The sequence below is a fragment of the Rosa chinensis genome, chromosome 2 (genome assembly GCF_002994745.2).
Source record: "Rosa chinensis cultivar Old Blush chromosome 2, RchiOBHm-V2, whole genome shotgun sequence".
NCBI classification, from domain to species: Eukaryota; Viridiplantae; Streptophyta; class Magnoliopsida; order Rosales; family Rosaceae; genus Rosa; species Rosa chinensis.
Genome location: NC_037089.1, coordinates 36,210,781 through 36,233,700, shown reverse-complemented (window position 1 = coordinate 36,233,700; position 22,920 = coordinate 36,210,781). Strand labels below are relative to the sequence as shown.

General features: G+C 37.1%; 2 protein-coding genes across 2 annotated transcripts; one reads left to right on the top strand and one right to left on the bottom strand.

The window, feature by feature from the left end:
- Positions 1 to 2,808: 2,808 nt before the first annotated feature.
- On the top strand, positions 2,809 to 4,953 carry LOC112184224. The gene has a single exon (XM_024322490.1). The coding sequence runs from the start codon at positions 2,809 to 2,811 to the stop codon at positions 4,951 to 4,953; it is 2,145 nt and encodes a 714-aa protein (XP_024178258.1).
- A 7,694-nt stretch (positions 4,954 to 12,647) lies between these two features.
- Positions 12,648 to 22,920, bottom strand: LOC112189897 (probable O-methyltransferase 3). The gene is made up of 3 exons (XM_040515427.1): positions 22,287 to 22,920; positions 13,286 to 13,455; positions 12,648 to 12,972 (listed from the first exon to the last, which is right to left on the bottom strand). Exons 1-3 carry the CDS (start codon positions 22,918 to 22,920, stop codon positions 12,670 to 12,672), a joined length of 1,107 nt encoding a protein of 368 aa, XP_040371361.1. The 3' UTR covers positions 12,648 to 12,669.

Here is a 22,920-nt window from a genome sequence, read left to right as displayed (position 1 = left end):
ATCTCCGATCTCGACTGATCCTGGTGCTTCTCCAGTTCGTTCCATCCGTACACCGCCCGATGCTTCTCGACTTCCTCCTCCGACAGCCCCGAGTCGTTGCTGACCTTGAACTCGTCCTCGCATTCCTGATGAAACTGAACTTGTAAGTCTGTCATCAATATTCCATGTTAAGTGAGATAGTTAACTGAGAAGTACATGATGGGGCTGCATTGTTGTGTTGCCAATTAATATATGTTTTTGCTTGAGTTTAGTGTTATTGGAAGTGAAGGATGGGGTGGGGATCCATGATTCAGGATGGGGTGGGGATCCATGTACCATAATCTTATTTTTGATGCCAGCTATCCATGATTTTAATGGCTATATCTACCTACTCATCTGGTACCTATGCGAAAGTGATATCTATAAGAAGTTCTTCATATGTATTTCAGACACATGACATGATAATACTGCACTTTATAATTTGGAAAAGACAAGAAATTTTGTGGACAAGTTTGTCTTTGACGTGCTGGCCTCAGTGGGGGTTTACATAAAATGAAATTTCTATCTTAATATGATATTCATATTGTTAAAGGTGGTTAAACAAAAGTACACATCTTATTTTACTTCAATAGTCTCCATAAGAACTTATTGGACCTCTTCATGAGGTTTCCAGTTATTTCATTATAGTGCCATGTGTTATTCAAGATTTGTTGTAAGATTTAATTTTTTTATCACAAATTGTGACTTGTGTCCTTGTATTGCGCAGATATTGGATGAGGCTGCAGTGCAAAATATATTTTTAAAGTCCCTAGACAACTATATAAAGTGGTGTAACTACTTGTGCATTCAGCCAATTTGGAGCAAGTAAGGACTTCTAGATCGATCTGATTTCATATCCTTTCTTACTTCACTCTTCCGATGATAAATTGATATTTTCTTGTTTATTAAATGATGGTGATTGATGATAGTGACTAATGGAATCAATCAATTTTGTGCAGTTTGCAGTCAGTTAGCAAGGAGAAAAAGCTAATGTTTGTTTGCAAGTACTGTTTGTCTGGGGTGAAGCAGCTAATTTTAGATTTCTTCTAGAATGCTTGTGCTACATATTTCATCATGTAAGTGAACCTTTTATTGAATAACTGGAATTGATCGTTAGTTTTTGTTTACTTCTCTCTCGTAACATCCTTCTGCATGGTTCACCCAATTTAGTTTTAATTGGTGAAGTGAATGAATCAGTATGAGGCTTTAAATACAAAGCACATAAATTTCAATAAATTGTCACTATGTTTTCTGGTGAATTTGCAGCAACTGCGATGAAATGAAACAATGAAAAAATAGGCATTCCATTTGTTGTGTCATTGTCGAATTTACTTATCTTTGATTTTGAAGTGATATGGAATCTGAAACACTTGTATGTCCTTTTGATCTTAAATGCTTCCCCAAATACCTCCTTTTTCTGTTTGGTTGTTTGTTTTTAGTCCAAATTAAGGTGTCTATTCTTATTCTTATAATTATTTTATGATCAATCAACAATGTGTCAACATATCTTTTAGCAGTCAGAATTCACTCATGCTTGGTGAAATTGCTTTTCTCAGTTTGGACGAGAAATCTAAAAATTGATACACCACTTATCTTTCTTCAAACTTTTACAACTATAAGCAAAATGTTGGAGTTGTTACTCATCTTGAAGTTTGTCTAAATTAGTATTTGTTAAAGTCTGAACTCACATTTTCTCCACATCTTTTCTTCTTTTCTTGCCATGACAAATAAAGTTTCTGAACGAAACCAACATAACAAAATAGTATAACAATCAAAACAAAGTTTATCTTTTTTTTTTTTCCTTCCCCTTTTTTCTTTAGGACATGTGGTTTTGTGAGTACTATAACTTGAAGATTATAGCATGACATTTTATCTTTCTTGGTGAGACTGGAGTGTTTTTCATTTATGTGAGATTATGATTTTTAAGTTTTAGTATTGACAGAGTGCAAACTAATTTTACTTGAACACCATGAACAATGGATTTGATTCAAATTCATGAAGCAGTCATATTGTAAATGTACATAGATGAACTGCCTTTCAAGTTATTTCATGAAATACACTTTCATCAGTTATTGTTGAGCTTCATTTCATTTGGTTTGCACTTAAATCATTTTACAGACTTGCATGCTTCAGCATTCTGTTTTATGATAAAAAAGCCATTTCAGCACTTTCTAGTTGGCTCTCCCTTTCATACGCATCTCCGAATAGAAATATATCTTTCCCTTAAGCTATTCTGTTACCTCCATAATTTTTTGTCCTGTTCTATTTGTGCAATCTGAACTTGTTCTGTACTACATATTGCTGATCATGTTTTTTTTGTTTTTGTTTTTTTTTTTTGCTCTTGGTGCTATGTAGTGAAAGCTTGGAGTTAGGCTCATTAGGCAAGCATTGGAAGCGGATAATTGGCTTAGCTCAGAGTTAAACAAATTGAGGTAAGCATTTATAATCATCACATAGTTCGTTCTTCATTTTATTTTTGTGAACTTTCTGTTCTAGAAGCACATGAATTATTGGAATTTTATAGTTCTGGTTACAATGTATGGTCAGGAGATATTGAAATTTTCTGTAATATTGATGCTCATGTTTGTCATGGAGTGGCTACATTCGAATGTTAAATTAAGCTCTGCTGTATGTTTATGAATTAATGTTGCTTCATGTAGCTGTGTGTGTATATATATGTGTGGTGAAGTTGTTTAATAGTGATATGTACGTTTTTAAGCTTTCAATCCTAGGTGATAATATAGTTCCTAATTGTGTAATATGTTTATATATAAGATGGATAAATCATGGATGCATGCTGATAGAAGATCATTGAAGTTTAAGATAGGACTTGAAGACTTTCTTAAGTTCGCTTTGGCAAATGCAAGCGACATATCAAAAATATGTTGTCCTTGTTTGAAGTGTTGTAACAATGATGAATTTTCTATTGGAGTGATCAAGGACCATATATACTTTAATGGTATTGATGTTAGATATAAGCAATGGAAATGGCATGGAGAACCTTCCGCCATGAATGTGGATATTTTAGGTGAATCAGAAACAGTAGATATGGGTGCTGATTTTGGGATAGGGGATGAAGAAGATGAGATTTCGAGTGACTCAAATGAGTTTCTTAGGTTTGTAGAGGATGGAGATAAGCCTTTGTATCCGGGTTGTACTAAGACTACAAAGTTAAACGGTTTGATACAAACCTTCAATTTGAAGGCAAAACACGGAATGACGGACTCTTGTTATTCTGACATGCTAATAATGATTGGCATGTTGTTGCCTGAAGGGAATGAGGTGCCTGGGTCTCTATATGAGGCTAAGAAAACACTTGCTACATTGGGCATGGCCTATGAAAGGATTCATGCTTGTCCAAATGACTGCATCCTTTATAGAGGGCAGCATGCAGAAGCAACAAGTTGTCCAACATGTGGTGAATCACGTTGGAAACTGGGCAGAGACAATACTAATAAGGAAGGGGTACCTGGGAAGGTCTTGTGGTACTTCCCACCAATCCCGAGATTCAAACGGATGTTCCTATCGACCAAGACAGCTAAGGATTTGACTTGGCATGCCAATGATAGGAAAACAGATGGAATGATGAGGCATCCAGTAGATTCCCCGACTTGGAAGTTAGTTGACACAAAGTGGCCAGAATTTGGTAGTGAACCGAGGAACCTTAGGTTAGCCCTTTCCTCAGATGGGTTTAATCCCCACAGTTCATTAAGTAGCCGGTACTCTTGCTGGCCTGTTATTCTTGTTACGTATAACCTTCCTCCTTGGCTATGCATGAAGAGGAAGCACATGATGTTAACATTGTTAATATCTGGACCCAAACAGCCGGGAAATGATATTGACGTTTATTTGCAGCCTTTGATAGATGATTTGAAACTACTGTGGGATGGGGTTGAAGTGTATGATGCCCTTAGAGGAGAGCCCTTCAAACTGAAGGCAGTCCTATTTTGGACTATTAACGACTTTCCCGCATATGGGAACCTCTCCGGCAGCATTACCAAAGGATATAATGCTTGTCCAGTTTGTGTTAATGAAACCCGACCATACAGGTTGAAGCATAGTAACAAAATGGCATTCATGAGACATCGCAGATTTTTGCCAAGACATCATCCATATCGAAGGCAAGCTGCAGCTTTTGACAATACCATAGAGGAAGATGTCGCTCCTTCACCATTAAGTGGAGAGGAGATGTTGTCAAGAGTTGAAGGTCTGAACATACCATTTGGGAAAAAAAAAACTTCTACCCCTTATAAGGGTGTTGAAGCGAAAAACAGACCTTGTTGGAAAAAAAAATCAGTGTTCTTTGAACTTGATTATTGGAAACATCTTCCAGTGAGACACATTCTCGATGTGATGCACATTGAGAAGAATTGCTGCGATGCTATTCTTGGTACCCTGTTGAACATTCCCGGGAAGACGAAGGATGGAGCTGCTTCTCGTTTGGACATGGTTGATATGGGCATCAGAACTGATTTGAAGCCTACACCTGGTCCGAAAAGGGCCAAGTTGCCTTTGGCGAGTTGGAACTTGCTGCTAGATGAGAAGAAAATATTATGCTCTTCCTTTTTCAACATGACGGTTCCTGTGCGCTTATGCTCAAACCTAAGGAATCTGGTTTCAATGGAAGATTTGAGACTCGTCGGTCTTAAATCACATGATTGCCACACAATTATGCAGATTCTTCTCCCTGTGGCATTACGATCAGTTTTAGAAAAGCCGGTTAGGTATGCTATTATTCGGTTCTGCCTATTCTTCAAGGCAATTTGTAGTAAGGTGATAGATGTTTCAAAACTTCAACAGATGCAAGCTGACCTTATTGATACAGTTTGCTTGCTTGAAAAGTTCTTCCCACCTTCGTTTTTCGATGTAATGATTCATTTAACAGTCCATCTTGTTAGAGAAGTAGAGTTATGTGGTCCGGTGTTTCTTCGATAGATGTACCCGTTTGAGAGGTACATGAAAGTATTCAAAGGGTATGTGAGAAGTCGCCATTTTCCTGAGGGGTGTATTGCTGAGAATTACATTGTTGAAGAGGCTATAGAGTTTTGCTCAGAACGTATGCTTCGTGAAGATGATACCACTGTGGGAATTCCATCAAGAAGCTTATCTGGACTGTGTAATGGATCCAAGCCTTTATCAGGCGCAACCATGGTGACCGTTTCTGTAAAGGAGTTACGACTTGCACACTTGTGTGTATTGCGGAACACTGAAGATGCCATGCCATACTTCAAGTACGTATTACTTTATGCAATGCTATTGTTTTTCCTTTGTAATATCAATACCTGTAATATATATTCATTTGAGTTATATTGTTGATCAGTTTCCTTTTCCTTGTACTTAGGGAGCATATGGAACTGTTGGAGTTAACTTTCCCTAAGTTCAAGAAAAACGAGAGGTGGTTGAGGGAAAAACAGAATGCGACATTTGGAGATTGGTTAAAGGAAAGGGTAAGTTCATATGGATTATGCTTATTCATATGTTGATTTTGAATGTTCTGAGTTTAATTATTTGATTAGAGCACTTTATTAATGTATAATTCAATTACCAGGTTGCAAATGCGATGCATGTTCCCGACAATGATGTTTCAGAAACAATGAGGTGGATGGCTGGCGGCCCAAGGCGTGAAGTACCAACCTTTAGTGGATACCATGTCAGTGGAGTTGATTTCAACACCAAAGCGCGGGACAATGTCAAATCTGTTCAGAACAGTGGTGTTTTTTTACTTGCCGATGCAATGCAAGTTGCAAGTGCAAAGGATCGAAAGCCCAGAACTCATGATATGGACTTCTACGGTGTAATTAAAACAATATGGGAGGTTGACTATTACAAATTTAGGGTACCATTGTTTAAATGTGATTGGGTAGAGAGTTCTAGGGGCGTCAAAGTAGACGATCTTGGGTTTACTTTGGTGAAACTGAATAGGATAGGGCATTTAAATGATCCGTTTGTCTTAGCTACACATGTGAAACAAGTTTTTATATTGAAGACCCCCTCAATGCTGAATGGTCAGTAGTGGTGAGGTGCCCGGATAAAGACTACGAAGGGGCTAATGATGAGTGCGAAAACCCTGAAGTGGAATTCCCTCCATTTAATCCGACAATGCCATCAGTTGAAACCTTTGATGATGTAGTTGGTCATCAACCTAGCATTCATATGCGAGATGGTGATGAAGGAATATGGGTTGACAATTAAAGTTTGCCTCGTGACTGATGGGAGTAGCATGGTGTTTAGGATTTTGATGCTTATGTATGCATATTAGTATAGGCTTCATTTCCATTTGTAGCTTTTAGCTATTGTACTTTAATCTGTTAGTTGATGGAATATATGCTGATTCAAGTTGTTACTTGATTACCTAAGTGTTTGATTTTCACTAATATGTCATTTTAATTGTAAGTGATGCATCCTATATATGTCATGTTGCCTATCATGTGACTAACAGATTATGTGCATGTGTGTTGTAGATCATGGCGCCATCTAATAGAGCAGCAGCTGCCGCTAAAGCGATAGCGGTGAGGATGAAAGCTGTGCAAATGAAAAGAACTAGCTCTAAGGATGCAGGACCGTCAACCACACCTAAGGCTTTGTCTCCAAAGAAGAGGGTTGTGTCTGCCAAGAAGAAGGAGGTGTCTTCGAAGAAGAAGGTTGTCGAAACTAAGAAGAAGACTACATCCCCGAAGAAGAAGACAAAGGCTGTATCAAAGAAATCTGTATCAAAGACCAAGTCTGGAAATAGTTCTAAGTCTAATAAGACAAAGGATGGTGATGATGAGGAAGATCCCGATGCAACCGGTGGTTTGAAGCTGCTAAGGCGAGGGATGGTGACAATGAATCGCATTACAAGGCGACTCATCAGAGGGAGAAAGCTAACTATACAGATTAATGATAAGGGGGAACCTTATGGTAAGGCAGCCAAAGAAATGCAGTCTTACATTGGGGTCTTAGCACGTACAAAGATCCCAATTGTCACTAGTGATTGGAGAGAGGTGGACCCTGATGAAAAACAGAAAATCTGGGAATCTATTCAGGTATTTAAACTAAATCTTACAACATATTGCAATCCTTATCGCTTTCAGTCACACTTATTTCCGATGTAAACTAATCTTCTTTTTCTTATACATAGGATGCATATGTGATCCCTAAAGAATGTAAGAAGCTGGTGATTACCTCTGCTGCAAATAAATGGAGGGAATTCAAGAGCAAATTGACCAACAAGTACATTATCCCTTATATGGATACCCCTGAATTGCTTGAAAATCCACCGGATGATTATCGATGTGTTAAGAAGGCTGATTGGGATATCTTTGTCGCTGACAGGATTTCTGAAAAATTTCAGGTTTGTTAGCTGTTGGAAACTTAGTTCATATGTTGGTTTCATTTTTGATATGTTGATTTCATTTTATCAGTGGTTTGTATAAGTTCAGTGCAATGTAGTGCCTAAATATGCTTTGGTTTGTAGGAATTGCGTGATGCACAAATAGAAAAAAGAAAGGAAAATCGGTACCCTCATCGTATGGCACGTAAAGGATATGCCAACTTAGAAGCCGAACTGGTTAGTTTTTGGATGATACTTATTGAACTTTGTGAATAGAGCTTGTGGTTACCAATTCTAATATATTTTTCATTTTTTATAGTCCGAGTCAATCCCCTTAGAGAAACTGGATCGTGCGACGATGTGGGTGAAGGCACGGCAAGATAAGAATGGCTGCTTCAAAGAACCTGAGGTGGAGAAGACGGCAGAAAAAATTGTAAGTTTTTATCTGAAACTTCACTGGCTATATACACACATATATTTGTCCTTCATATGTGAATTACTTAATAAGTGAGCTTATATACATATATTTGTACCAGGAAAGGTTAAAGAAAAAGGAGTCTGATGGAGAGCTTACAACAGATGGTTCAGATGATGTGCTCACCTTAGCATTGGGGAACCCAGAGCATCCTGGGAGGGTACGAGGCGTTGGTGGTTTCACCAAACCAACTTCATACTTTAACCTCCCAAAAAGCAGAAAGAGAAGTGTGGAAGAGACTGTGAGGAAGAGTGTGAAGTTGATTTTGGAGGAGGAGAAGGAAAGTATACTCGCTAAGGGAAGAGTTGCATGGGAAGAAGAGAGAGATAGACAAGTTGCTGAGGAAAGAGCATATTGGACAGCCAAGATTGCGAGGTTGGAAGCAAAAATTGATGGGAAAGAGGTGGCACTAGAGTCACCAAAACAATTGACACCACTTAATGAACATGGTTCAGGCGAAGGGAGCTGTTCCCGACCAGCTGAGAAGATTATGATTGACATTGTGGAGGGTGAGGCCAAAACAGTGAAGAAGAAGTTGGTTTTAGCTGATGAGAAGATATTTGTTCAAGAGGACCAGCAAGTGGCTACAGATCCACCAAAGCAGAAACTGACTTCTATAATTCAAGAGGAGGTTAGAGTCCACATATCTTCGAAAAATTCTTTCAATAATGACAATGTAAGCACCTTTGTTGCCTTAATTTATCTCTGTTCTCCTTAACTTCATTTTCCTTTGACTGTCTTTATTAGAAACTACAATAACATCGCTAAATGTGGAATTCATATAGTGAATGATTAACTGCTCATTGTTTGACATAGGAGCTGGTTGATGGGAACGATTGCGGACTAGCATTAGATAGGGTGGAGAATATTGTTGCATATGGTACCATCATTCAAGTTAATGTTGAGGAAGGAAATCAGAAGATCCATGGGGTTCCATTGGGAGAGGACAATGTGCGCGTCTCAGTCATTGGAACCATCGTGCATGATGCCTTGTTACCGTTTCCAGTGAAGGATGCTGACATAGTCACTGTCGGATACGCCATTGGGACTTGTGTTGCTTGGCCAAGAAAGCTAGTTGTTACCCCTGCACCAGAGGCACCCCCTAAACCCATTGAGCAGAAAGTAACTCATTCTTAATTCATTTATAGTCCATCTTTTATTTATTGATGTTTAATTAATGTGCAAATTTGTTTCATATATGTGGTATATGTTAATATTGAAAAGGGTTGATAACATGTAGTCTTATCGTTACAAAATTAGAAAACAACGCGTGCTAATCCGAAGAAGAGAAGAAGAGAATCATTTGATGATGACAATGAAGACCTGGAAAACTTGCCGACGAATCTGCCATTACCAGTAAAGGACTTGTGTATGTGGGCCAAGAATGGATTGATTGATGGCGCCACAATCCACACAACATTTGGTGGGGAAATTTTCGGTCATTCTAGGAAAGCCGTCATCTTTAGAAGGGATATCTATAACATGGCTAACATGTTGGAAGTATCTGGAGGAGTCATTGTTTTTTACATGAGGTACAGATCAGTTTTCTATTACCTTATTCTTATCTTTAGTAATTGACTATACTGCTTAATCTTCATAATCAGAAGCCTTTTTTTTTATCCCTTTAATATTGCAATATTATTTGTAGCTACCTTTATGGAGTACTGAAAAAGTCTAAGATGCTTGATATGGTTGGCTTTATCGACCCTGCACACACCGGTATAATTGGGTGTGGAAATCCCACTGAACGGGCACGGTCTATGTCAAATCGGTACATGTTAGGGAAACCGGGGCAGATATTTTTGGTTCCATATAACTCAGGGTATGTAATCAGTATTACTACAATGTTAGGCATGTTATGTCGGTCTTGTTGATAGCTTCTATGTATAGATTTAATGGACTTAATCCTTTCTGAAAATTTGACATCTTTTTCTATAGTGCTCATTGGATGTTGTCGGTGGTGAACCCGGATGAAGAAATTGTGCATTTCATGGATCCACTAAAAAGACGACTTTGTGCTGGTGAATGGAAAGCTATTGTCGACAAGTGAGTCTGCTTCCCAATTATTATTTTTACCATATTGATCAGTTTATGTTGTTTCTTCATGTACTGAACTTGTTGCTTACTAATTTTAATTTTTGTGATCATCATTTTGAAGCTCCATTAAAATCTTCAATGCCCAAAAGGGTAGGAAAGGAAGGAAAATAATCCAATGGAAGAATCTTGCTGTAAGTTGGTTAGAATTTTTGTAGTCTCCATTAAGTCGTACTTCCTCATATGGTATGATATATTTCCCGGCGCGATGGTTAATACTAGTTTATTATTTTCAGGGTATTCCAGAGCAAACTGATTCTAACACTTGTGGTTATTTCATCTTGCGTTATATGAAAGAAATCGTAGAGGACAAGAACTTGGAGTTTGCTAACAAGGTAAGAATGTTCAACTGCTTTTGTTCTGAGATGAATTAGTATTTCATCATAAGTACTTCCATATAATGGACTTGTTGCATTTGCTTCTCAAATTTAATGAACTTTATTTTGCCAAAATCTGAAATACACCTATAATGTGAAATTTGATTACACCATAATAACTTGCTGCATTTGCTTGTTTCAGTGGGAAAGGAAATCAAATCTTGCTTACACACAGAAGGATATTGATGTGGTTCGAGCTGAATGGTCAAATCATGTTATGAAGTTCTAACGTTGGTTCTGTTTAAGGTAGATGAGTAGCACTAGGAACTGCTTTTGTGCATTTATATATAACTGATTGAAAGTGTTGATATATGAACCTATGTTATGCATGCAGTTTCTCTGCCTAGCTACTCTCTCTGTACCTTATAGGTTTTGCACTAAGTACCTCATAGGTTTTTCACTTAGTGCAATATTAGGTAAATGATCGAGATAAGATGGTTTTTTGGTTCTCGATCTCGATCACTATGTAACTGTTGACTAGGTTTACAGTTGGAACTATGAATTGTATTTTGGATGATGTTCATGCAATGAAACGTAGGCATCATTTTGAATGCTGATTTTAATCCAATTTTATGGTTTTCATGATTGTAAATGAATGATGTTGAAATGGTTGAAAGGCAACAGATATATATATATATATGCAGGTTTCACAATTTCTGTTGTATCATGAGAATAGAAACAACATAAACAAATGATCATCTGTTGTTTCTACCAAGTTCAAACAACATAAAAGTAGAGTTCAAAGAGCTCTCAGACAACAGAAGTAGGTGGCTGATATGTTGTTTCTACCTACTTCAAACAACAGAAAAGTGGAGTTCAAAGAGCTCTCAGACAACAGAAGTAGGTGCCTGATATGTTGTTTCTACCTACTTCAACAACATAAAAGTGGAGTTCAAAGAACTCTCAGACAACAGAAAAGTGGAGTTCAAAGAGCTCTCAGACAACAGAAGTATGTGGCTGATATGTTGTTTCTACCTACTTCAAACAACAGAAAAGTATAGGTCAAACAACTCCCAGACAACATAATTAGGCGCTTAATCTATTGTTTCAAACTTCTTCAAACAACATAAAAGTATACTTCTAATCACTCTCAAACAACAGAACATAACTAAAACAATGGTTGAAAGTCTAAACAAACAACAGAAAAATGAGATTGAATACTACTTCAGACAACAGAAATTTGAGTAAGACTATACTCCAAGTGACATTCAAACGACATAAAAAAACTAAAACTATAGTTGGAAATCAAATCTAACCACAAGAATCACAATTATCTGTAGTCCAAACAAATGTCAAACAACATAACTCACGAAATAAATGTTGTTTCATATTAAATCAGTCGACATATAACTGTCGTTGTACTTTAAATCAGACAACAGAAGTATCAATTAAGCTTAATATTGGTTCAATCAAACGACAGAAACAATAAAAACTCTGTCGTCTGACATTAACTACATCGACGGTTATTGTTTAAATATGTTGATGAAGTGAATTTCCAACAACATTAATATGTAGTGGTATATTGTTTCAGACGATAGATAGACCCCGATTCTTCAATATTAGGTACTTCAGACGACAGTACCTTAAATTGAATCTGTCGTCTGAGTGCATTATCAACGACGGATAATATCTGTCGTCTGAGTGTCTTAGAGACGGCAGCCACCTAGACAACAGATTTTTACTTCATCAGACGACAGATATAATCTGTCGTCTGAAGGCTTTTTTGGCATAGTGACTCTTTGGCTACCTATCTTGTACACCACAAACTGTAAGTTATTTTTCCAATGTTAAATTCTAGGTATAATTGCAGAGAATAATCAGAGCTTTTCAAATGTTAATTTCTAGCTTCGGCTGTATAATTTCCCCAGTTACTAGGTTTGTGGTTAACTTAGTGGTTTAGTTTCAAGAAGCTAATTTACAACTTGGTGATTAACCAGGGAATTATTACGTGTGATTGGTGATTGGAATATAGAGTAATAAAAGTAATATATTTTCCTTGGTAAATAATTCTAGTCATGTCTCCGAGTTGAGTGTACGTAATTAAAGACAATATCTGTAGTTCTGTACCGTCCTAACTCCCACGTAACCTGGAACATGACAAATGAGAAAAAAGCCCACCATTGTTCTAAAGAGTAGCAACACAAAAAAGAAAAAAAGAATGCATGCCAGATTGTGACAAGCAACTTATATTTATTATTGTGATTATACTACTAAATAATGTACTGTTTTATAAAGTAGCTAGCCTGATATTTATCTTAAGCTTATGAATGATTCTGTTCACAAAAAGAAAAGGTAAAAAAAAAAAAAGAAGCATATGAATGATCCCAATTTTATAATTTGAAAACAATCTTATTGTTTCTGCTCTGCCAGTTACACAAGTAGGAGCTCAGTTATCAAGGATAAACCTCAATGAGTGATCTTAGACCCAAAATGGGAGTTATCTTATAGTCACTGAAACCTGCATCAGAAAAGAGCTGAGCCCATTCTTTTTCATTCCTTTCTTTTCCGGTGGCCATCATCATCATCAACATGTCGAAGAACAGTTGTGTCTCAATTGATTCGTCATCTCCTTTCTGGTTTTCCACATTCATATCTATGATAATCACCTTGCCTTTCTTCTTATTACTTGTTATTGCCTCTTTACATCGCTCAAGTATTTTCACAGATTCTTCATCACTCCAGTCATGCAATATCCACTGCTTATCAAACATAGCAACCAATTGTGAAGATAAAAACTGTCCGCAAGACTTATATACCAGTTGTTGGGTATGTACAGTTAGACGTTATATAATTAATTGTTCTTCATTACCTAGTGTTAAATTATATTTATGGTATGTTTTGGCAGTTTTACATTGGTTATAATTTACTAACGAAAAGAAATGGATGTTAAACTTATTTCAGTGTTAGACTGATGTGTGAAATTGGACTACATACTTTTTAAGTTTGTTTTTTAAGCATTATTACAATATCAGAACATGACTAAGATCAAAGAGTATTGCTGAGATTTACCTTCAAAATAATTGCATCTGCCGGAGGAACTGCTTCAAACATGTCCCCTCCAGCATATTTCAGGTTCTTACTTCCTTGCAGATCAGCCACCACATGTGGGAGATCAAGTACGGTGCAGTCAATTTCTGGGAATGCATCAACAATGGCCATGGCCATTGTTCCTGTACCACTGATGCGCTTAGAGCATGCGCACAATTTAACCCTGAAAATATCGTTAGTAGTATAAGCAAATAGGGATCGTTCTATTCCGGGGATTGAGGGTACACTTGTAATTGTGAAACAAATAAAGAAAAGTATTATTTACAAAAATAAAATAAAGAATATAAATATATACAATTGTATAAACAAATAAAGAATTAAAATAATAAAGTATTATTTACAAAAATAAAATAAAGAATAAATATATACAAGTAAACACAAATAAGGGGGGGGGGGGATTAGGATTCTTAAAATTAAAATTAAAATAAATAAAATAAAGAAAACGTAAAAACATATATACAAGGGTGGAACGCAAGGAACAAAGATCAAAACCAATTCCATGTAATCAAATTCGATTCAAACCCTATAATTGTTCTTCCAAGTCATGAGAGAGGAGTTGATCATGTGAAACATTCGAAAGCAAATGATTTCCCATATTTTACTTTTCAATGCTAATTAACCTAAGCGAAAGCACCTAGATTAATCCTATCAAACATGCAATCAAGCCCTAGAAAGCTAGTCAATCATGACATGTTCAACGCATTAGACATAGAGAAAGGCTATCAACTCAAGTGTACAACTTAGTTATGGAAAAGTCCACCTAATTGCAATCCTCTTCAATTAAATTCGATTCTTGTCCAGAACCTTTACTACTTTTGATTCAAGTTACACAAAACGAAAAGTCGATTTCATGTTCTTAAACCTAGCACCAATTACATGCAAATCCTATAAGTGTCGACCCAAATAAGATAAACATATAAAAGTTTTCTGTAAAGCAAATTTAATCGAACAAACTCACATAAGCAACTTAGAATCACAATTATAGAATTCGAAAACTTTATTTAAACATAGAAATTGGGCTTAAACTTTGCCCTAAACGTTAGGTTAACTAGAAACAAGTTCATACGAAATCAAACAAGGAAACCAAAAAGGTTACAAGGAAAAGGAACGAATTACACCGTGAGTGGAGATGGAGATGGAGAGCTAGATGGTTGGATCTTGAATCTTGGAAGCAAGCCTTCAAGGTGGATGATGGAGGATATGATCTTCACGGCTCCTTCTTCTTCTTCCTCTCCTTGCTTGAAAATGCATAAACTTAAAACTAGAGAATGGAGAGAAAAATGAAAAGGAAATGGAGAGACAAAGAAGATGGAATGGGTGAAGGAATCGGTAGAGGAAATGGTGACTAAGGAAAATGGAGAGGAAATGGTGAGACAAGGAGATGAAATGGATGAAGGAATTTGTGGGAAAATGGAAAGGAAATGGAGAGACAAAGAAGATGGAATGGATGAAGGAATTGGTCTCTAAGGAAAATGGAGAGGAAATGGTGAGACAAGGAGATGAAATGGATGAAGGAATGTGTGGGAAAATGGAAAGGAAATGGAGAGACAAAGAAGATGAGATGGATGAAGGAAGATGTGTTAGAATGAGAGGAGAAGGTGTTTATATAGGGAAGAAAAAGAAGAGTGAAATGATGAGTGGAAGAAAAATAATGAAAGTGGAGTATGAAAGTGATTTGTAGAATATGGAAAAGAAAGAGAAATGATGATTACACCCTAAAACATGGAATGTTTTTGGGTGATGATGATGGTGGATTAGTGTGAGAAATGATGGAGAAAACATGATGATTACACCCTAAAACATGGAATGTTTTTGGGTGATGATGATGGTGGATTAGTGTGAGAAATGATGGAGAAAACATGATGATTACACCCTAAAACATGGAATATTTTTGGGTGATGATGATGATGGATTTCCTACTCATTTACTTCAATTTTATCTCCACCATTTGTAGGTAAGTGTGGACATAATGCTCATTTCACCATCATTTACTCCAATGTACCTAAGAAAATAGAAATTGAGTTAAAAATCGATTCGTTAAGGAATTAATTAAGCAAAATGTGAGGAATTAACTATTAAAATATCACATTAAAATGTTCCTATCAAATTCCCCCACACTTAGCTTTTGCTAGTCCCTTAGCAAAACAAAACAAAAAAAATCCAAAACAGAACAAAGACTTGACAAAAAGCAAGAAAATGACTCTATTGCTCCTAACTGTTGTCTCAGAGACTCCAAACTCATGGCTTTCACGTTAAACACTTAATCAAAATCACAAAGATAATTCCATGGTTAATAAATGTGTGACATTCATATGACTAAGCAAGATATGGAGAACTTAAGTTATACAGTGAATGATAGCATGTTTCAAACAAATCCAATTCAAACTCACAGGGCATACTCTCGATTTTTCTCTCAGAAATGGCTATGCTTAAAAGCTTCACACTCAAGTATATGCAAGAGAACAAATTGTAAGGCAACAAACAGCTTGCATATTTCATCAATAAACACATTTTGTGAAGAATTTTTTAAAGACCTCATGAAATGACTAAATGCACAAATGGACCTAAACCATAAGCTCGACTGCGTAACTGACTCCACTAACCAAAGACTGCCCATCTCAAGGATCAAGTCAGCACTTAAAACAGGTTGTAATGGGGCTAAGCTAGGGTTTTCGAAATGAAGATTAAGGATACAAAAAATCCTAAGGACCTAGCAGAGCATATAAGGACCACCTTATGTCATCATTTTTGTAGACCAAATATCATTGTTTTGGGCCAAACCTTCACTCTAACCAACATGGGAATGGACAAAGGCATAATTTTCAACTTTGAGCCTTCTACAAATTTGCAAGTCCAAAACCACACTTCAACATTTTCCCAAGAGTTTTCTTTTCAATTTTTCTTCTCTTTTGCCGCTTTTCTTTCTTTCTTTCTCTTTTTTTTTTTCAAGGCAAAATTTTTTTTTTCTTGGATTTTCCCCACCCCACACTTGTCTTTCATCGTCACCCCTACATACTATGTCATGCTCTACTAAGTCCTTAAGACAAGGGTAGAGATATCCTGTACTAAGCTCATGGTAGGGTAGTGAGGGTGATGAAACAAAGGTTTTCAACGTAGGCTCAAAGGGGTTCATTCTAAGGAGTCCCACGACGGGCACAATTGGGGACACATGCTTGTTTGGCTTTGGTGGTTACCCTAATGCCTTCTATCCTATCCAGGATCAGTGCATATTATGGCATACAAGTTTTGACAGTCACAACAGTCGAGTTCTAGTATTCTCTAGTCCATTAAAATCTATGGCACATGATCATTGGATTTTCAAAGAATGATGAGGTTTTGCAAATACAGCCACGAAATTCTGGAATTATCAATTAAGCACTCGAAAAGAAAGTATTTTAGCTCAATAGCTCACTTCGGGTCAAATGAATTAGACTTAATCCTAGCATGCTTAATGAACCAAGTTACAATCCTATCTCAAATTTTCATACAAGTATCACAATGTCGATTAACCACAGAATTCAATTAAGTCCTATTTTGATTGTGAAAACCTTCAGCCATGAATTCGGAGACATGTTCATCCTAGACGTTAGGAGCATCCTAAGACTCACACACACAAAAACACTCTAAAACCAACTTTTTTTTTTTTTTTTTTACAATTTAATTAATTTCAACACTTAGGTACGGGAACAGGGAGTCTCGATGTGCAATGGGACTGAAACAGCTACCCTTTTCAAGACTATGTTTAATTCAATATACCTTAGTGTATCACAACATCAATTAAAAACACAATAAAAACACAATCCAACATCAACTATTTTTTTTTTTTTTTTTTTTTATATACTAACTACTAAAAACACAATAAAGCAATAATCCTTCCCCCATAATTAATTCATGCATTGTCCTCAATGTATAAACAAATATAAATCATGCAAAGCATAAATCAAGCATAGAAGAGAAAGTTAACACAACGAAACCTAAAACAACTTAAAATTCATGAAAATAAAATAGAAGGAAGAGTTCAAGAAAGCAAATCTGCGTTTGATGTCTCCTTCACAGATACGGTTGAAATGGGTTGCCTCCCATGCAGCGCTTAATGTTTAAAGTCTTTCAGCCTAGACTTGTACCTCCATTTACTCCTTTGGAGGAGCGGTATGCGGGCGAGTGGCAGCCCTCTTGCTGGTTTCAGCCTTCGGAGGCGGGTCCTCATGTTGTGATGCAGTAGCGTCCTTGCGAGGAAACCCAGGAGGATAACTTTGCAAGTTATTGACTTCCTGAGCAAGCTTGTTTATTGCAGTGTGACAGCGGATCAAAGAGCAGTTCATCTCAGAGATGTAATCGATCATGCAATTGACTCTCCAATCTGTCACCATAATACCATCGCGGAGAGAGGAACGCAAATCATCAATCAAATCCGACAAGCTTTCCAAGGTGGCCATAGGCCGAGGAGCACGAGCAGCTGGTGAGGAAGAAGACTCTCCGGGATGCAGTCTGGGAGAGCGACGAGGCAGAGGAGGGGGACTGTGGGTACGCTCACGGATAGGACGATGGTCCCATGGACGAGTAAGTCCAGCTCTAGTGGCCGCTTGACGACCTTCTTCTTCCAAAGAGAGAACACAGCGTTGATTGACGCCCCTGCGAGGGGTAACCTTGGTTCGAGCCATGAGGAAGTAGAAGGAATTTGAAACTGCACGCTTAGACAAACCTTAGTAAAATCTGGAGGAGACAAAAAAGGATGTATATGTAAAGCACAAAATAGGGTAGAAGTCTCAACAGGCACACGGTTTTAACAAAGCTTCTCCGGGAAGGAGAAGAGTTATGACAGTTCACGGCCCAAGAAACTCCCCCACGTGTAAATATTCCTTTCTTTTCCTGGATTTATGGCATGCTTTCGGCTATAGCTCCTCGAGATTCGTTTGATTCCCCCACGCGTCCTTCTTTTCCTTGATTCACGGCAATTAAACCTGCTTTCGGCTGTAGCTTGTCTGTCACAGCTCCTCGAGATTCGTTTGGTTCCCCCACGTGTCTTCCACGCGGCAACAGCTTTTCCGTGTTTGCGGGGCGTAGATTTAATCTCAGAGGTCGTCCATCCAACGGTGGAGATCTGCTGACTCGTTCTATAATTAGGTGCATTCTGAGGGAGCGACTATTCACTCCAAAAGAAAATTCTTCTGAGTTCCATCCTTTCTCTCTCAACCCTTCAGCCTTTCTTTCGAAACTCCAATCCTTTCTTCATCAACATGGAACCACGAACTCTGCAACTAATGGAGTTACAAACCCAGCAACAAATGGAATTACAAGCCCAGCAACCAACCGAGGAGGGAGGAAGCATCCAAGCAGCCGGGAGTAGTAACCGGTGGGCTCCCACACCGCCTCAACTAAGAATCCTCAAGGGCCTTTACTATGATAAGGGTTTTAAGTACCCAACTCCAGAGCAGATTCAAGAGATCTGCCTTCATCTGAAACAATATGGGCAGATCGAGGACAAGAACGTCTTCTTTTGGTTTCAGAACCTCAAGGCTCGTGAGAGGCAGAAGTTGAAGGAATTTCGGAACGTTCCGGTTGGTGGATCTCTCGATCTCAATTTTGGATCCACTAGTTCTACTGATGATGGTAGATCCATTGATCTAAACTTTGGGTCACGTGTCGGCTATGGTGTTGATGGATCGATCATGGAACAACGAGGAGAATATCACCAGGAGATTGAAACCCTTCCACTGTTCCCCATGCATGGTGAGGACATCTTTGGCAACATGAAGACTACTTCCGAGGGAGGTAGCGGCTATGGCGGTGACTCTCGCATTTCCCTTGAGCTCAGCCTCAACTCCTACGGAGATGCAGACATGGCTTAGTATAGTGTATAAATTTTTTTTTTTTTTTTTAATTTTAATTTTTTTTTTTTGTAAATAGCTGAATTTAATAAGTCTGAATGAATGCAGTTTTTTTTTTTTTTTAATATATAGGACTCAAAAATAAAAGACAAATATATATATAGGACTCAAAATAAAAGACAAATATATTTATAGGACTCAAAATGAAAGACAAATATATAAATCTCTTCCCCCACACTTAAATATTGCATTATCTTCAATGTAATCAATTAAAAGCATGCAATGAAATAAGTAAGCATATAGGGATGAAATTTACGAAAATAACAACTAAAACAAATAAGCAAAAAACGAAAAATAAAAGATAAGGATAAAGAAAGCAAATCTGATTTGCATGGGTTGCCTCCCAAGTAGCGCTTGTATTTTACGTCTTGCAGCCAGACGGTACCTACATTAAATAAAGTTAGTAACTATAATTAACAAAGAAATACAAAATAAAAACAAGTATAACTATTAATTACAAACTACAAGTATAATTAACAAGTATATTGTACATAAGACACAAGTTAAGTATACAAGTGAGTATAAAACGTGAAAAGAATTTTTACAAGTTTAAAGTGTGAAACAACAAAATAATTTACACGTATAGAGCATTCACAAGTATTTCTTTTGTTATAAACATTATTGATATCGAATCAAATTCCAAGCGGTAAATCAAGTGGACGTGCGGCCCAAGTATAGTCGCCTAGACACAAACTCCCTTTCAAATCGTTTGGGCAACCTTACTGAAATGGCCAGGTGGGGGAGGACGAACACGAGAGGAAAAATCCATTTTGGCATGAGCTACTCCCACATAGTGGTTTAGGCCCATTTGCAAGCACTTCTGGATTCAAAAACCCGTCATGAACGTTGTCCCCTTCCTAGACACCATTCCACATAGGCTATACTTACTAAGATGAAAAAGTTCATAAGTGTGAAGACAGTTCAACAAGTGTTAATAAAGGCCGCCCTCAACCTTAAGGGACCTGAGCTAGGTACCAATAAGGGGTTTAGGCCAATATTAACAAAAGAGACTTCACCTATTCCTCTTAATTTACAACCTACAATTAAAATTCGTGTTCAATAATATAAATAATATTTAAACTAAGTTTTAAACAATTTATATACAACAAATATATACAATAAATGACACAATTTAACAAGTGATTTTTCAATCCCCGGCAACGGCGCCAAAAATTGATGCGCCTGAAGCAAGCGCGCAATTTAACCCTGAAAATATCGTTAGTAGTATAAGCAAATAGGGATCGTTCTATTCCGGGGATTGAGGGTACACTTGTAATTGTGAAACAAATAAAGAAAAGTATTATTTACAAAAATAAAATAAAGAATATAAATATATACAATTGTATAAACAAATAAAGAATTAAAATAATAAAGTATTATTTACAAAAATAAAATAAAGAATAAATATATACAAGTAAACACAAATAAGGGGGGGGGGGGATTAGGATTCTTAAAATTAAAATTAAAATAAATAAAATAAAGAAAACGTAAAAACATATATATAAGGGTGGAACGCAAGGAACAAAGATCAAAACCAATTCCATGTAATCAAATTCGATTCAAACCCTATAATTGTTCTTCCAAGTCATGAGAGAGGAGTTGATCATGTGAAACATTCGAAAGCAAATGATTTCCCATATTTTACTTTTCAATGCTAATTAACCTAAGCGAAAGCACCTAGATTAATCCTATCAAACATGCAATCAAGCCCTAGAAAGCTAGTCAATCATGACATGTTCAACGCATTAGACATAGAGAAAGGCTATCAACTCAAGTGTACAACTTAGTTATGGAAAAGTCCACCTAATTGCAATCCTCTTCAATTAAATTCGATTCTTGTCCAGAACCTTTACTACTTTTGATTCAAGTTACACAAAACGAAAAGTCGATTTCATGTTCTTAAACCTAGCACCAATTACATGCAAATCCTATAAGTGTCGACCCAAATAAGATAAACATATAAAAGTTTTCTGTAAAGCAAATTTAATCGAACAAACTCACATAAGCAACTTAGAATCACAATTATAGAATTCGAAAACTTTATTTAAACATAGAAATTGGGCTTAAACTTTGCCCTAAACGTTAGGTTAACTAGAAACAAGTTCATACGAAATCAAACAAGGAAACCAAAAAGGTTACAAGGAAAAGGAACGAATTACACCGTGAGTGGAGATGGAGATGGAGAGCTAGATGGTTGGATCTTGAATCTTGGAAGCAAGCCTTCAAGGTGGATGATGGAGGATATGATCTTCACGGCTCCTTCTTCTTCTTCCTCTCCTTGCTTGAAAATGCATAAACTTAAAACTAGAGAATGGAGAGAAAAATGAAAAGGAAATGGAGAGACAAAGAAGATGGAATGGGTGAAGGAATCGGTAGAGGAAATGGTGACTAAGGAAAATGGAGAGGAAATGGTGAGACAAGGAGATGAAATGGATGAAGGAATTTGTGGGAAAATGGAAAGGAAATGGAGAGACAAAGAAGATGGAATGGATGAAGGAATTGGTCTCTAAGGAAAATGGAGAGGAAATGGTGAGACAAGGAGATGAAATGGATGAAGGAATGTGTGGGAAAATGGAAAGGAAATGGAGAGACAAAGAAGATGAGATGGATGAAGGAAGATGTGTTAGAATGAGAGGAGAAGGTGTTTATATAGGGAAGAAAAAGAAGAGTGAAATGATGAGTGGAAGAAAAATAATGAAAGTGGAGTATGAAAGTGATTTGTAGAATATGGAAAAGAAAGAGAAATGATGATTACACCCTAAAACATGGAATGTTTTTGGGTGATGATGATGGTGGATTAGTGTGAGAAATGATGGAGAAAACATGATGATTACACCCTAAAACATGGAATATTTTTGGGTGATGATGATGATGGATTTCCTACTCATTTACTTCAATTTTATCTCCACCATTTGTAGGTAAGTGTGGACATAATGCTCATTTCACCATCATTTACTCCAATGTACCTAAGAAAATAGAAATTGAGTTAAAAATCGATTCGTTAAGGAATTAATTAAGCAAAATGTGAGGAATTAACTATTAAAATATCACATTAAAATGTTCCTATCAACCACCCCCAACATCAACTAATGATTTTAATCCCTCGAATACCCCCTTGCACTCCTGAAGTAACACGCTGGTCACCAAACGAGTATCACTAGCCATGGCATCATTGAAAAAGCTGGCAAGACTTGGCTCCTGGGTGCTGTAGTCCCAAAATGTCATCCCATGTGCCGTGTTAAATGCCGCAGGGTCATTATTTTGGAACCAAGTGTTCATATAATGCCATGGTTTTGTGACGATAGGGTTGAGCATAGCCATTACAAATGGAGTCATACTGAAGGGGTGATCCTTAAGGAGGAGCTGAGAAGCGTCAGTAAGTATATAACCTTCTTCCTCATCCAGTTTAGTCATCTTTTTTTTGGCAAAGATGCCGGAGTGGACCAATATACGCATGAGGCGGTAAACACTGGGGATTTTTGTTGGGTGAATTGGTAATGCAGATGTGAGCTCAGAAAGAGTTATGGGGCGGCCATGTTTTTTGATGATATCTGGTATACCTAGTTCAATTGCAGATTTGAGGGTCATGGAGTTTATGAAGCTGAAAATGTGGTTCCATATGTGGGCTTGAGCTTGAAGAAGCTGGGTAGAATGCTCTTCACTAGCCCACTTATGGTTAAGGTGCTTAAAGCTATTCAGTCTTTCCAT